This window comes from Corvus moneduloides, chromosome Z (assembly GCF_009650955.1).
Source record: "Corvus moneduloides isolate bCorMon1 chromosome Z, bCorMon1.pri, whole genome shotgun sequence".
Classification (NCBI taxonomy): domain Eukaryota; kingdom Metazoa; phylum Chordata; class Aves; order Passeriformes; family Corvidae; genus Corvus; species Corvus moneduloides.
The window spans coordinates 63611874-63627100 of NC_045511.1; the positions used below are offsets into that span (position 1 = coordinate 63611874).

At 40.3% G+C, this 15227-nt stretch overlaps 1 protein-coding gene across 9 annotated transcripts in view; it reads right to left on the reverse strand.

Annotated features, from left to right (window-relative positions):
• KDM4C (lysine demethylase 4C) overlaps positions 1-13511 on the reverse strand; it is a 297838-nt gene extending 284327 nt beyond the window's left edge. For 2 of the 9 annotated variants that reach the window (XM_032095416.1, XM_032095418.1), the window contains exons 1-2: positions 13258-13509; positions 670-834 (exon numbers count right to left, since the gene is read on the reverse strand). In XM_032095416.1, the coding sequence (XP_031951307.1) occupies positions 670-813 (144 nt within the window). In that variant the 5' untranslated portion in view covers positions 814-834; positions 13258-13509. Of the gene's footprint in view, positions 1-669; positions 835-13146; positions 13170-13201; positions 13224-13257 lie in introns of those variants that run through there. The other 7 variants (XM_032095419.1, XM_032095420.1, XM_032095412.1 and 4 more) reach the window with 6 other exon arrangements.
• Between the last annotated feature and the right edge of the window lie 1716 nt (positions 13512-15227).

Below are 15227 nucleotides of genomic sequence, written 5' to 3' on the forward strand. Positions count from 1 at the left end.
TGGCTTCTACCGATTTGAAAAGTGGCAAAACAGATACAGCATAAACACTTATACAGTGTACCACTAAATTACATCAGACCGACAATCACCTCCTGCTAGGGGAGGAACTCCTGCTGTAAGGTCCTGCATGTGCCATTGCTCAAAGGGCAATACAGTCGCAGTTAGTGTGCCTCCAGTTCTCATTAACAAGAACATAACCCGATCACCATCAAAACGAAAACTATTTCCATTTAAACACTGCCTTACTACCTTTGTGGTCATCATTATGAAGTGGGATTATTTGCTCCAGAAAAGTTTTACACAACCCTAAAACACCAAGTTCAACACCTGGTATATCAGGACTACTTTAATTTATACTATTAACTCCCTGTTTTGTTCTGATTTGACAAAAAATAGCTTAAATCTACTTAGAAAGAGATACTATTTTGCTATGGTAAACTTGTAAACAATTTAGAGAAAAAACACTACATAACATCTTCATTAGTCGGCATAAAATATCAGAGACACCAAAAGGCTTTCTTAAAACAGTAACAAATTATTACCTACTCCTTGAAAACCATTTGGGAAAAAAAATTAAATACTAAAAAGGTCAGGTTTGTAATCAGCAAAATACAAATAATGGGAGAACAGGTATTAGGAGCATTTTTCCTCTATATTATAGATGTTTACCTTTGCAACTCCAGCCCTATGAGCACCTTGTGATTCCATGTATGCTAAGTACTTGTTGAATTCCCTAAATTCATCCATCGAAGGCCTAAAAGTCATGATTTTGCAGCTTGGATTTGGAGGACTATCTGAGATAACAGCAGCCATTCTGGTTCAATTTCAATCCAGCTGTAAAGAAAAAAAAATACACTGTAGAGAATAATCTGTAAAACAAATTCTGATATTCAACACACATGGTTTCAAATAGGAAAAAAGTTTCTACAATTATCTGCCCATGCTAGTATAAAAGGCACAAAACAAATGTACATTTTTTCTCCTTAATCCTTGAAGAATACTCAGCCTTTACCCAGCACAAACACTATTGTAAATGACATGTACACAGTCCAGTCCATACCTCTGCTTTTACAGCATATTTACTCAAGTTAACCTAGCATCTTCCTGTGTAGATCCAGCTGCACAGTCTCAAGAGTTACATTACACAGACATAACCTAGAGTAACAAAGCTATGTGTTTGATAAAATATCACTATTCCCATTAAGTAAATGGAGAAAAACAATTATTCACTTCCCACACACACTGCAAATGTAGAGGAAGAGCACTCGGATTTTCTAGTTCTCACCATCTGCAGTTGTCCTGGGTTGCAGTATTCTGTTACCATCCTCATGAGCTGTGAGGGGCAGTGTTTCCTTGCCTCCTCCCTCCAGACTATCTTCTGTTAATGGCCCATCAGTGCACTGCCACATGACTCAGAGATAACTCCCTCCGGACTATCTTCTGCTTAATGGGCCCAGCAACACATGGCCTCATGACTCATCATCCCATTGTGAGATGCTCCACCCAGAAGGAGGAACCAAGCATTCCATCCTGGATATAATCTGAGATTCTGAACACCACAGACACCCTTTCCACTGGATTCCCAGAGGACAGGAGCTACATAGCCACCACTGGACCTTCTGAGGAAGAGCAGACCCTTTCTACAGGATCACCGCTTTAACAGAACCACATCCACCACTTCAGGAGGACTGCAGCCACCATCTTATCGGACTGTTACCACCACCCTGCCTAACAGGGAGTCAGGTTGTATCTTGACTCTGTCAGTTTAAACCAGTATTTTCTGCCTTTATTTTTTTTAATTTCCCTATTATATTGTTATAAATAAAGTATGTAATTCGTGCTATTATGTATAAAACTGAAATGTAATAAAACCATGCAGAGACAGAGTTTAAACCCTCCCCCACCAACCTGGCTGAGAGGAAAATTTCACAACACTAGAGCAGTTGAACAAGAAGTTTTTTCAGCACAGATGTAATCAATAGGTGAGGATTCCACCCGAGGTGGGGTTGGATCTTATGACCAGGACATTAACACTATGATGACTTGATCACCATCTTCTGATATCTACATCTCAGCTGATAAGGAATTGGACATTCCGGGAACTAAAAATAACTGTTCCAGGAACCAGAGATGGCCCATTCATCACCAGAGATGGCCCATTCATCACTCAGGATGGACAATTCATCAGACCCAGGAAAGGCTTTGTGCAGCCCAACTCTGGGACAAGAAAACATCATGAATATGCTAAAATTGCGAGAAGAATAGAATTAATTTGGACTCTGCCCAAGAACTGTATAAGAAGGAACCAGCCAAAGCAGCATCCGTGAACTTGGGAGGTCTGGTGCGATAGAGGTCGTGATCAATACGTGTTCACCCAGCTCTGACCCCGGGCTCAGAGCTGCTTTTCTCGATCGTGGCTTTCTGTGTGACCGATCTTTCGGCTGCAGAATAAAATCTATTTCTTTATTAAATTTAATTTGGCTGAATTTCTTTACTTCAATATTGTTCTCACTTGGTGCCTCCCACTGGTTTGTCTTCAAGCTAGTACAGCAGTTTAGCAACAGGACACTATTACTGCTCGTTCTCTGAAAGCTTCAACAGAAAAAAAAGCATGCAAGCTATACACACAAAATCAGCACTTCCTCTGATTTGCATTTCTGCATTGAGGATGACTAAAAGAAAAAGTCATTTCTATTTCATACCAGTATTCATGAAAGGACTGATCTTTAAGCGACAGATATACATTATCTTCAGATCAGAAGGTGTTGCAATTTCCAAGTATACATCACCATGTGCCATCTGCTGTTCACAAAATTCTTCTAACCTTACAAAAAAACTGCTTGTAACAAATTTCTTCTCTGTGGTTACCTCAACCCTTCATGCCTCACACTGGGTGCCAACTTGGCAACAAAATACCACACAGCTGATCACTCACTTCCCCCCTCCACAGTGAGATTAGAAGGAGAATCAGGATAAAAAGTAAAATTCACGAGTTAAAGACAGCTTAATAATTGAAACAAAGTAATTTTTTTTAATTTATCTTTATCACAGAGAGAGAGAAAACCCAAAAAACGCCAAGGAATGCACAATACAATTGTTTACCATCCACTGACTGATGCGAAACCCATCTCCAAACTGCAATCAGCCACCCTTCCAAGTAACTCACCCACGTTATATACTGGGCCCGGCATTCTGTGATCCTGAACAGCCCTTTGGTCAGTTCAGATCCCATCTCCTGGTCAGCTCCCACCCACATTTCTGTGCATCTCCTTACTGAAAGCGCACAAAACACCGAAAAGTCCCTGATTCAGATAAAGCGCTGCTTGGCAACAACCAAAACATCAGTGTGTTATCAGCAATATTCTCATACTGAATCAAAAACACAGGCCTGTACCAGCTAAACAAATTAGTATTAATTCTGCCAATTCATACAAGCACACAGTGTCAATGTCACCAGCATCACCTTTCACTACATCACAGATGAAGACTATTTCCAAAAGCATAAACTGATTTACCAATTAACTCTCAGTTGCTATGTAAACATATTAAATTAAATTATTCATATAGAAAGTCAGAGTCAAAAGGAAACCTGTTATCAACCTTTTAATCCTTGTTTTGTCTATGGGTGCAGAACGTAAGAAACCACAGTGCCTCTACGGATTTCTACAAACCTGAGACGCTCTCTGGAATTAATTTTTTTTTTTAATACAAAAGGGTAGAAGTTTGAAATACATCTGATTTCCTATATTCCTTGTGCAAAAGGGTAAAGAGACAAGAAAAAGCCATATCCAAGTGGTTCGGCTACAAGAAAAACTGCAGGATTATTTTGGCCAATGTCTGATTTCAAGAACCAGGCACAACAAATTTATTATTGCATTAAATTAGCATGATAAAAATTCCTCTTAACCAAAACACCTCACCAAAATACACCAGTTTTAACACATGAGCTGCTTTAAATACAGCCATGCACCAAACCAACTGAATATACTCTGGCACTTGATACAATGAAAAAATGCAGTTAATTTAAGGATTGTTGATTGAACTAGTGAACTATGATTAACTCATGCCAACTTCCACAATCACACATCAGCATTCTTGCCTGGCTACTAGATTCCTAAAATCCTGCTTGTGAAGATACTAACAAGATTATTCCCTTATTTCTCTGGAACTAAGACAACCATGTAAAGTATCGTACTATGATGAACCTCAATCTGTATCACAAGCAGAATTAATAACTTTCAGCTAATTATGAAGACACATGTAGAGCACTGAAAAGGCAGAATTTTGCCAACCTTCACTGCAGTGTAAAAAAGACAAATCCTGCCTTCCACAGATCTTTTTTCTACCAGCTTCTACCAGATCTTAGGGTCCAGGTCCCTAAGCAAAGGGCACACAGACTAGCCAGCTGGCTGTGTTACTTTCGGCAGAACTAAACGGCTCAATCCACGCTCCTGTGTAAGCCTTCCTACTCAGTTAAAAACAGCTTCTCGTTAACTTACTGGGCACAGCTGCTCTTTGGTAACACTATGTTTGCAAGAACTCCTTGAGCAGATTCTACTACATAACATCTTTAGATTAAGTGGCAGAAAGATCATAAACACTACGGAGAATTTGCTATGCTGTAAGTCCATTAGATATTTCTATTCATTTCATGATTTCTTAGTAATTCAACACCTTTTTACAACTATGATCTATAACTTCTTAAATCTGTTTTACAATTTCATTATTGCATTCCTTCATGACAAACACCAATCTGAAACAGTAAGCACAAGTACTGAGTTACAGAGTCTAAATTTACCACAAAAAATAAAGTCATGCTACAAACTAACCAGAATATGTTGGCCTTCTGATTAAATTCTATTAACTTCTAACACTGTATGTAATTCTTTCAAGGACTTTGTCGAACTCCAGAGTCCTACATACTTTCTCCAAACAATTCCTAGTTTTGGGTTTTTTCCCACAGGCAAAAACTCAGTTAAACCCTAGCCAAATCATTAAGACAAGCATAATATATAGTCCCCTGTAAGAGTTAAGAATTCAGAGGTTCTTTTGCAGACAAAAATCACAACTACTAGGAGGCCATTCTAATAGTAAATCCACACTGCAATCATATTTTGCTGACTTAACTGCTGCACTTAGGTGTACACATAACTACCTATTTTGTGATATTACAAAGCTATACAACCTAAGAAATAAAACTTCGAGAGTTTTTATTTACTACTACACAATGAAAATGTGCAAGATATTAGTAAATACAAAGTTATAAAAAGAAGGCCAACATGCCCAGGCTGCACTTTATGAAAGAGAAAGACAAGTAATATGTACATAGGGAAATTTTACAGTTATTTTAAATCCCTAATACCAGCATTGTAATCAGCCATTTTGTCCTCTTGCAAGACAGTAGTGCACGCTGAAAAAGATGCCCATGATTACCTGGAAAAACAAAGGGTAATGTGAATAAATGAGACGACAAACCTCACCCAAATTATCATGCATTAGTACTTGGCATAACACTGAAAGAAGTTCATGCTTGATAACACATTTTATTCTGCGTGTTTTTTGGTAATTGCAAAATCTCCATAATTGTTTCTTCTATATCCTAAGAAAAGGGAAGGACCTCTATACCCCCACCACAGTCAACTGAAGCTTGCTGTCCTGGGGTGACCGGAACACTTGCCTATACAAATTAGTACCAGGCAACTACAATTTCCAGCCTCCACTGCCAGAACATTGAACTGTTTCTTCGTAAAGTCCACAACTTGCCATTCTGTTACAGCTGTCAGAATACTAAAAAAATTTTATTGGTGGAAGTGTTACCAGTTAAACACTGTTCCTCCATGCAGCATCCTCTATGCCCTCAGAAGAATACAGAAAGTATTATTTCCAGAACTGGAAACCATCTTCCAAGTTCTATTTATTGGATACCTATTACAGAAATCTAAACTAGCAATTGTGTTTAGTCAAATTACAAGCAAGAAACCAATTCACACAACTAGAAAATACTAAACCAGAATGAAAAACACTAGAAAAAGAGCACGTTCATTTGCAGTTAGTTAAAACTGCACAAAAGTTAGTTAAAAGGCACAAAAACCTGTAGCCTTCACTACATGAAATCAACTTTCAGTATTACAATATTCTTTCTCCACCTTAATACCAAGATGGCACATGTGCTCTGAAGGCTATTCACTTCTTTTTGCTTCTAGTCTAAAATAAACTAACCAGTACTTTGAAATCCACCCATCATCATCGTGGAACCAAAACTTCCTGGCTTTAAAACTACACACAACTTGACAAAATAGTTCTTCCAAAGATGCTTTGTTGGAGGTATCTCTCAACTGCCCACTTTGCCCTCTACTGAAAGCCCTGTTGAACAAAAATAAAAAGCACAGACTGCTACATCTACTTTGCTAGACACAAAATTATTAGCCAACATGGAAAAGCAATAACTATAGACCACTGTATCATAAATGTGTTCATATTTTGAAAGATTATTTTTATTCTGTGCATTCTAATACATAAAATTGCAACGTCCACAAGCTTTACTCCACTATCCAAATTAATCAAATTACATAAAGCAAGCTCCAGCAAAAGAGAAAAAATAGGAAGGAAGGTGGGAAAAAAATCAACTCTCTGAAGGTCATTGCTTCTCACAGACAAATTAAAATACACATTTTTCCCTTTTTCTTTTCTTTCAAGTTTTCACCACACTAACTATGGGACAACAAACATTTGACAAAGAATTAATCCCAGGAACTTTTTTTAAGTAGATAACAACAACAAAATAAACTTGTCCAGAGAAAGGCATGCACAGGAAGCCCCAGCATTTTTTTTGAGGCTGTTTTACAAAATTAATGTGTTTGCAACACCAGCTCTGCACAAGCTGGAAAGGAAGTAAGTAGTAGAAAACCGTGCCTTAATCTATAATAGTTTCAGCAGCAATTTTACTTATAATGTAAGTTAAAACTCCATGGGTAGATTCATAATTTTTAAAAAGTTGTTAGCATATTCTGTAAGCAGGTACCATCCAACTCCCTGTACTGTTCCGCAAAGCAAATTCAAAGACACAAAATATTGCAATAGCGTACTTTCAGGTAACTGGAAACATAAAAGCACAGTTTGCATGTTCAACTCTTACTGAGCATGCAAATAGTTAACTCTCAATGTAATTTGGCTTTGCATACTAATGTTTGAATTGTTCCTTTAACAACAGTAAATGTGCAGGCAATTAGGTCTGCCCACTTTATGCACCCAGCTTCAAAAGAGATCCTATCAGGAATTCCAAATCTGTTACTTAGGTTATTTGATTGTATTAACTGTGAAAATAAGTATATGGAACATGATGCTTTGTATTTGTGATACAAGGCTACATCTCAAGGTTAGGTATCTATTCCTCAGACACTCACCACCATCGGAAAGATTCAAGTTTAAAAATGTTAGGAGTATTAAAGATTTTAATAGATCATAAAACCTTAAGAAACGAGGAATCTGGGCAGATAACCACATTCTGAAGATCCTGAAACCACCTCAATTTTACTACAAAATTCTGAGTAGTTCGTAAGCTTCATTTCAAGTTTACATTTCTATGTCTGGTACTACCCTACAGCAACAATGTTTCAAAACTATAAAAATGGCCTAATTTGAGCCCATAAATTTTGAATTGAAAAATGACCTGACTTCATTCCATAGACATTCTTCTCCCACACCAGGCTCACAGCATGAAAAACATCTTGAAATAAGTGATCTGGGACAAAGGGCAAGGAAAAAAAAAACAGACAGAAAAAGTATTTTTTCTCATTTTTACCTGCAACCCACGATTCAAGAATTTTTACATTTTTTTTAATGAAAACACAGGTATGAAATCCATAGTCCTAACTGGAAGCAGCATGTAACAACCTCCAGCAATGGCAAAAGCAAGTTATCAAAAATCTAACTAGTTTCCATAATTGCTAGCAGCACGTATCTAGAAATAAGAAAGTGCTAGGGTAGCTTATAATATACATTTTCAGAATACCATGTCATTCTTCAGCAATGTACATACCTAGGAATCCTTAAACACAGAGGATACTACTCGTTTCTGCAGAGTTTGATGATTTTCTTCCCCATTATTTTGAACCTCTGTAGGCCTTTAATATCCAAAATACTTCATGACAAAGCACTCTACAATCAACAATATGTTAAGTGATACATCTTCCTTTGTGTATGTTGAATATTTCACCTTTTAGTTTCACCTGATAGCTCATCTGCACACTGAGAACAGTTATCTAACTGCTCATATTTACCTTCAGACCATACAGGACTTACAGATCTCTACCATGGTCTCACGCAGCTCATCTCTCTTCTAAGCTGAAAACTTCTAGTCTCACAACAGAAAATCCACTCCACATTTCTGATCATCCTATTTCTAGATCTCTACCAGTTCCAGTAAATTACTTTTAGTCAAGGCAAAAGAATATCCAAGCTGAAAGTACTATTTAAGACGCAAGTAAACCATCAACTCACACAATGGTGTAACATTTTCAAACTTGGGTGTAGTCCTCATGGAGTCCAGACAGTGGTTAGGCCAAGCTCTCAGTTTTCGAAAAGCTAATTTACAAGTACCTAAAAGTTCAGAAAAATATTCATTGCTAATGCAGCCTATAATATTGCTGGGGATAGAAATTGCAGGTGGTAGATGTGAACTCCTTCCTGATTAACCACTTTTCAACAGTTTTACTAGGCCTGTTATTTCTGCCTATGTGGCATATAATTACTTTTACAAGTCCCCTCCCAAAAGATTCCCTTATAGCTTGAACTTCACAAGTCCTTAACATCAAAACATACATACTCTTTTCAGGGATATGCTACAGTAACTGTGATAATAACTTTCCCAAGGAACCAATATATGGCAAATGCTTTATTAGAAGCTGAACAAGGACAGCATGAAAGGGGAAGAAAAAAAAAAAAAAACAAACAAAAAACACCAAATACATAAATGAAGCTCCATAACCTGAGAAACAGAAAGATGTACTTGTCTTTCTTAAAGCTGCTTATTGATGGAACACCTGAAACTGCATTTCGGCACTACTAATAAAGCTCACCTTCAGTGTGAGCACTCCCACTCTCATAAAGGATTTTGTAATTCAAAGACTTTATGCAATTCCCCTGCCTTCACATTCTGGTCTAAATTACCACAGACCCAATACCTAGCGGCCAGGCCATAGTCAGGAATGTCCTGCCTTTTTGTTGCTATGACTGAAAGCATGCACACTGAAGTAAACCGCCATATGGTCAGCTTGCATGACCAAAAGCTCCTCACTCCAAACTGATCCCAGGCCCCCGAAATGACATACCATTCAACAGGAGTGGCAGACCACGCCATGAACTCACAGAATGGTATCTGGGAACAACATGGCTCTAACCCACAATATTATATCAGGCAAAAGGAGCAAGTTCAACTCCAAAGGGCCTTGAGGGGAAGCCATATGGGGTCACTTGGTCTGTTCAGCCTGAAGCAGCCTGAGGACAGACCTCACTGCAGTTACAGCTTCCTTGTGAGGGAAGAGCAGGGGCAAGCACTGATCTCTTCCCTGTGGTGACAGTGACAGGACGCGAGGAAATGGCCTGGAGTTGTGTCAGGGGAGGTTTAGGTTGGATATCAGAAAAAGGTTCTTCATCCAGAGGGTGCTTTGCGACTTTTGGGGTGGTCCTGTGCAGAGCCCGGCGACGAACTCAGGGATCCTTGTGTGTCCCCCTTCCAACTCAGGACATTCTACAACTCTACCCAGGTCTGTATCACAGTAAATCCAAAGGAGATTTCCACAGGGGCAACAGAAGAACCCTGTGAGTTTAGAAGTTTCACCAACTCATATAAGCATAAGCCATACTACAATTTTGAAGACAACAAATCAGTTACAAAAACATTTTTCCTCTATTATTACCTATTTTTCCAAATTTTAGGTATTTTACCTATCTCAGTCTTGAAACATTTATCATAATTTATTCAAATCAAGTACTTCAAATACTTCCATCAAGTCAAACCCAAACATGAAGAGTTTGATTTCTAAAACTTAGTTTCTCACACTTTTCTATATCTTTATTTGTAGGTTAGTTTACAGAGTTCTACACTTTTCCCCAATTTAATTTTAAATGGAATTTACTCTTTTTCAAAACAATTTATGATTATAGACAATTTATCCAGCTCCAAAGCTATAGGCTCATTTACCATTTTGGCAACTTATATACTTTTTTAGTCAAAGAAATAAACTGTGAAAGTGAAACAAAACCTGACACAGCAGAATAATGTCTGTCATACAACATCTACCATGAATATAAGTATTTATGTAGACCTTCTTAGAGACAAGCTCTCTGCTAATAACTAGTCCTTTAATTTTATTAGACAAAATCCAGTGGGATATCACAGGTGTAATGACCTAAACCCCAACAATCTGATTGAGTGACTCTATATTTTACTGGCAGAAATGTGACAAAGGAACTAGAGCACATTTTGTTTGTGAAAGTTCCCTATAATATCTGCATCAGTCAATGAATTATTCCATCTTGCCTGAGAATCAGAAACTAACTGGACACTGAAATTTTTTCAGTATTCAGTTTTCAATAAGAGATGTGTTTTGAACTTTAACTCTTGCAACTTTAATACCTTACATTTAAAACCCTGACATGTTTTCTAACCTCTGTTTATATAGATTATAATGATTATATAGATTGTCCTCAGTTTTCAGGGTATACTGTCCTAAGTATGGTGTCCCAAGTATATTGTCCCAAATAGCCTGTCCCACAAATGTTAGACATAAACAGAATTAAGTATAAAAATGAGTACTTGCATAACTCAGTAGAATAACTACTCATAGACAAAGCCAACAACTCAACTGCTATGTGCAATTCCATAATTTTAAACAGGTGAAATGAAGTTGGAGGAAAGGGCAAGTCTACAGCTGAATTTATTATGACATACAACGCCACCTACAAAACCTGAAGTAAGCTGTAAGTCTTCATATAACAAAACTATGATAAGAGTTTCTTTATAACACATTTGGAGACTTCAGATCAGCAAATTCTTATTAACATCTTCATTTTGTGATTTGATTACACAACAATTACTATCCTTCAAGTACAAAATATTGCTTATCCTAAGGGTCTTCTGTTATTTTAAACAGAAATCAAGAGAAGAACTCACCACATAATCTGCTAATTTTGTGATATATTTTTACTAGATAACTACTAAAATCTTAACATTTCAGAACATCACTCTTTGAACCATTCCTGTGATCATTCAGAGGTCTTGAAAATACCTTATATTGACAGAATTACAGTAATACACCTTCCATTCAAAGCTCCATGTATGCTAAATTCATGTTTCAAAAGGTGTTGGGGTGGGGTTTTTTAAATTTACATTGGTAGGATGAAAATATCACCTTTAACAGCACCACAACCCCATTCACATTCTGTTCAGCAAAATGCTGATGAAACATATCTCACCAAAAGAAAACTAAGATAAAAATTCAATATCAAAGTGAATTACCTGAAGAACTATGAATTAGACCAAGAGCTGCTTAAACTCAGAAAATTCTTAATCTATAATCTACTCAACCCAATATCTTGTAATACAGTTAAGTATAAAATTGTATTTTTAATAATTACTAAGTTTGCTAATATTACCTTAGGAATAGTCTAATAATTAGCAGTTGACAACATAATTTTATTATTTGAATGCAATACTGATTGTGCATTCAGATCTAGTGCAGAACTATTTATTTTATTTGTTTAGAAATTAGGTCAAGAGATAAAAAATTCCGCATGCAATATTCAGCAATAATTAAAGCGTAAAACTTACAGGATTTGACTTTTTTTCCTATTTTATTGTATTTACCGGGAGGAAGACATCAGAGACCAAATCAGATTACATTTTTTTAAAACAAAAACTGACCAAAGATTTTTCTCTCATATACATTATTCCAACTCTAATCCAACAGTTATTTAACCATGTCCACGTATCTGGGTGATATGTATTGTTTCCTGGGTCACTCCCTAGAATGGAAATGGCTAGCACCAACACCACTCCTAACCTAAGCTGAGAAAAAAACCAGCATGAGGGACAGTAGCTCAGTTTATTCGCATTTCAACTACTGAAACAGAAATCATGCTTGTGATTTCCATTGTCTTGTGTTTGGGAAATACTTGTCTGAAGCAATGCCATCAGGTATTTATGACAGTTCAAGGAAAAATAAACGTAAAGCCCAAGACAAATTTTATACCATAGACATAAAAAACCACACTGCATTAGGCTGCCATTAAGTTTCTTGTGGAAAAAGTGATTCAGCTGAAAAGGTGCTGGTTTGGTACCCACTAAATGTAACTTCAGTTCCTACAGTTGAAAATTCTCAGCAAAGAATCATAGATCTGCAGTTTAAAAAGTAAAAAATAAATGCCGTTTATTCTCTGAGCCAGTATAATTGTTTTTAAAACACACGGACACACGCGTATTGTTCCTAACATAGTTAACCTATCAGAAATAATATTTTGCACACACTTCCCATTCCACATTCCCAGCTAAAATCAAATGCAGAGGAGAGAAAGCTCATTAAGAGAAGCCTGCTATCATGGCACAGGGCCCTGATCACACAACCAGCTTCGAAAGGGTGCTATAACCACGGACAGATGGGGAACGGGCGCTTAACTCAGTACTTTGCTCAGCACACAACTCGTAGCTACATACAGGAACAAACAAGATGCACCAAGAAGAGACTTTTGTTTGGAAACCCCACAACAGTTTCATCAAACCCCTGACAGACACGGAGAGAGGTAAAACTATTTCACGCCGTCCACCCACTCCGAACACGTGAAGAAGCCGCCCGACTTCCCGGAGAGCTCCCACCGGCTGCCCCGACCCAGCACTGCCGGCCGCGAGCAGGAACGCGAGACCCACTTTTCCCACTCCTGCCGGTTTCGCTTCCTCACCTCGGTCCCAGCCGCCACCCTCCCGTCCGCGGCGCGGAGCCCCCGCACCGACCCCTCCCGGCGCGGGGCTGCCGCGCGCCCTCTCACGCCTACGGGAGCTCCCCAGCGGCACTGCGGCCGCCCCGCCCCGCGCCCCGGGCCCTCCCCGGCGCTACCCCGCCGCCGGGACCCACCGCGGACCCGCGCTCCGACCTGGTCCGACCCGCTTCGGCCGCCCCGCCGGCTCCCCCCGCTCGCAGCCGCGCACCTCCTCCCCGCACACCCACGGCCGCCGCCAGGACCGGCTCGGCGCTCGCCCCGCACCTGTCCGGGAGAGGCTCCAGCGGGCAGGCGCGGCCAGGGGGAGCGGCGAGGGGGAGCGGCGACGGAGCGGCGCGGGACGGGACGGGGCGAAGCAGAGCAGGGCGGGGCGGGGCGGGGCGGGGCAGGGCAAGCCCGCTCCCCGCCGCCGCCGCCGGGCACCCGGTCCCCTCGCGGCTCTCGCAGCCCCTGCCCTGCCGCGCCGCAGACACCTCGTTCCCAGATTTCGGATGACAGCTGCTGGATGCGCACGCGCGCGCGCGCGGGGGGCAGCGCACGTGACCCAGGGAGCGGTGCCTCGCGCGTCACGTGCCGGGGGCGGGGGGCGGTGCCGCGGGCGCTTCCGGGCGGAGGAGCGGCGCGGGGGGGGCGGGGCAGCGGCGCGGACCCCGCGCTCCTGCGGGCCGGAGGGAGCGTGCCCGCCTCTCTGGGCCGGGCCCCTGAGCGGCCTGTGCACCCACCGGGACGCACCTGGAGAAAACGCCATCGCAAAGCTTAGAGCAAAGTCGGTCTGTTGCAGAATCACAGAATCAGCTGGGTTGGAAAAACCCTTTCGGGCCATCGAATCCAGCCTACGACCCAGCACCACCACGTCAGCTAGACCATGGCACTGAGTGCCAGATGTTTTCTTCAACACCTCCGGGGGTGGTGGCTCCATCACCGTCCTCCGCAGCCCATTCCAATAATAACCTTTTCTGTGAAGAAATCCTTCTGCAGTTCCTCGTGTTGTAACCTCAGAATGGGCAGGACCTTTCAGGTCCATAGGAATGGTGGATCTGCTGGAGCAAGCTGCAAGGTCGACATGGTTATCCTGATTAATGTCTGTGCCACAGTGTCTCACATCAATCAGTACTGCTGTACGAAAGTGATTTTGTTTGCAAAATGTTAACGTTGCTTTTGATGACAAAGGCCCACAGTGCTCAATGCCATGTGTTTCCTTTCTGAAGTGCCATGGTACAATATAATTCTGACTGTTCAGATTGCTGCTAAAATGAATCAGTCAGTGGTTTAATCACTGTGTGATGTGCTTTGACTTTTCTTATTCATCAGTAGTCTATGTTAATTTTTTATTTTGCACCTGGTTGCTGTGTTCTAGAAAGTAGTGAAAAACAACCAGAAGATGACTGAAGGACAAGACCTCTTTAGTCCTTCTTCAAGTATACCTGTTCTGTTACAAGAAGTCATACTTCATCTTTGAGAGTCAAAGACTTTTTTCAGTACTAAAGGAGCCTGAAAATACAGGAAATTTTGGGCCGGTGGGGTTGTTTTTTTTAGGAAGCATACTTAATGCTGTAAGTTTACTGTGCTCAGAGACACTCATGTTGTTTTGTCATTTGGACACAATATTATACATAAAGAAAAATTGTGCAGCTGTATCTCTGAATATCTTTGTATGGCACTATGTCCAGCAGTGTCTAAAATGAATCATCCTCTTCTGCCTAGGGAAACAAATTTTGTTTCACTGAATATGAGTAGAAGAAACAGGGAGTTATTTGCCTTCTTCCTTGAGCCTTTGGTGGGGTTAATAAAATATTTGTTTAATGCTTACGGGAAAACAGTGCAGCTGAATGCAGTTGCTCATTGTTTGTTCTCTGCTTGCTAATTCACTATGAAGCAGAAAAGATTGATGACTTTACATTGTTTTCAAATGAGATCTCTAAGACTCATGCAGAGTACTTGGTTGAAGAGAAATTACAGCAATAACTCTTGGAAGTATTGAGTCAACACGTCTCCTCATCTGTTTTTCTTTCCGGTTACAAGTGTCTGCAAGGTCATGGAGTGCCTGGAGTGTGTTACAGTATTGCCAAAGCATGCACCTCCCACAGCCACAGGCTTGAGCAGTCCCAAGTAATGGACTAAGGGTGCGCATGGGTAGTCTGGGAGCATTAATCCCCATAGTGCTGTGGCTATGGAAAGCTGTGTCTTGACATCATTTTTCAAAGCCAGTAGCTAAGAACTTCTGTTTTGATAGA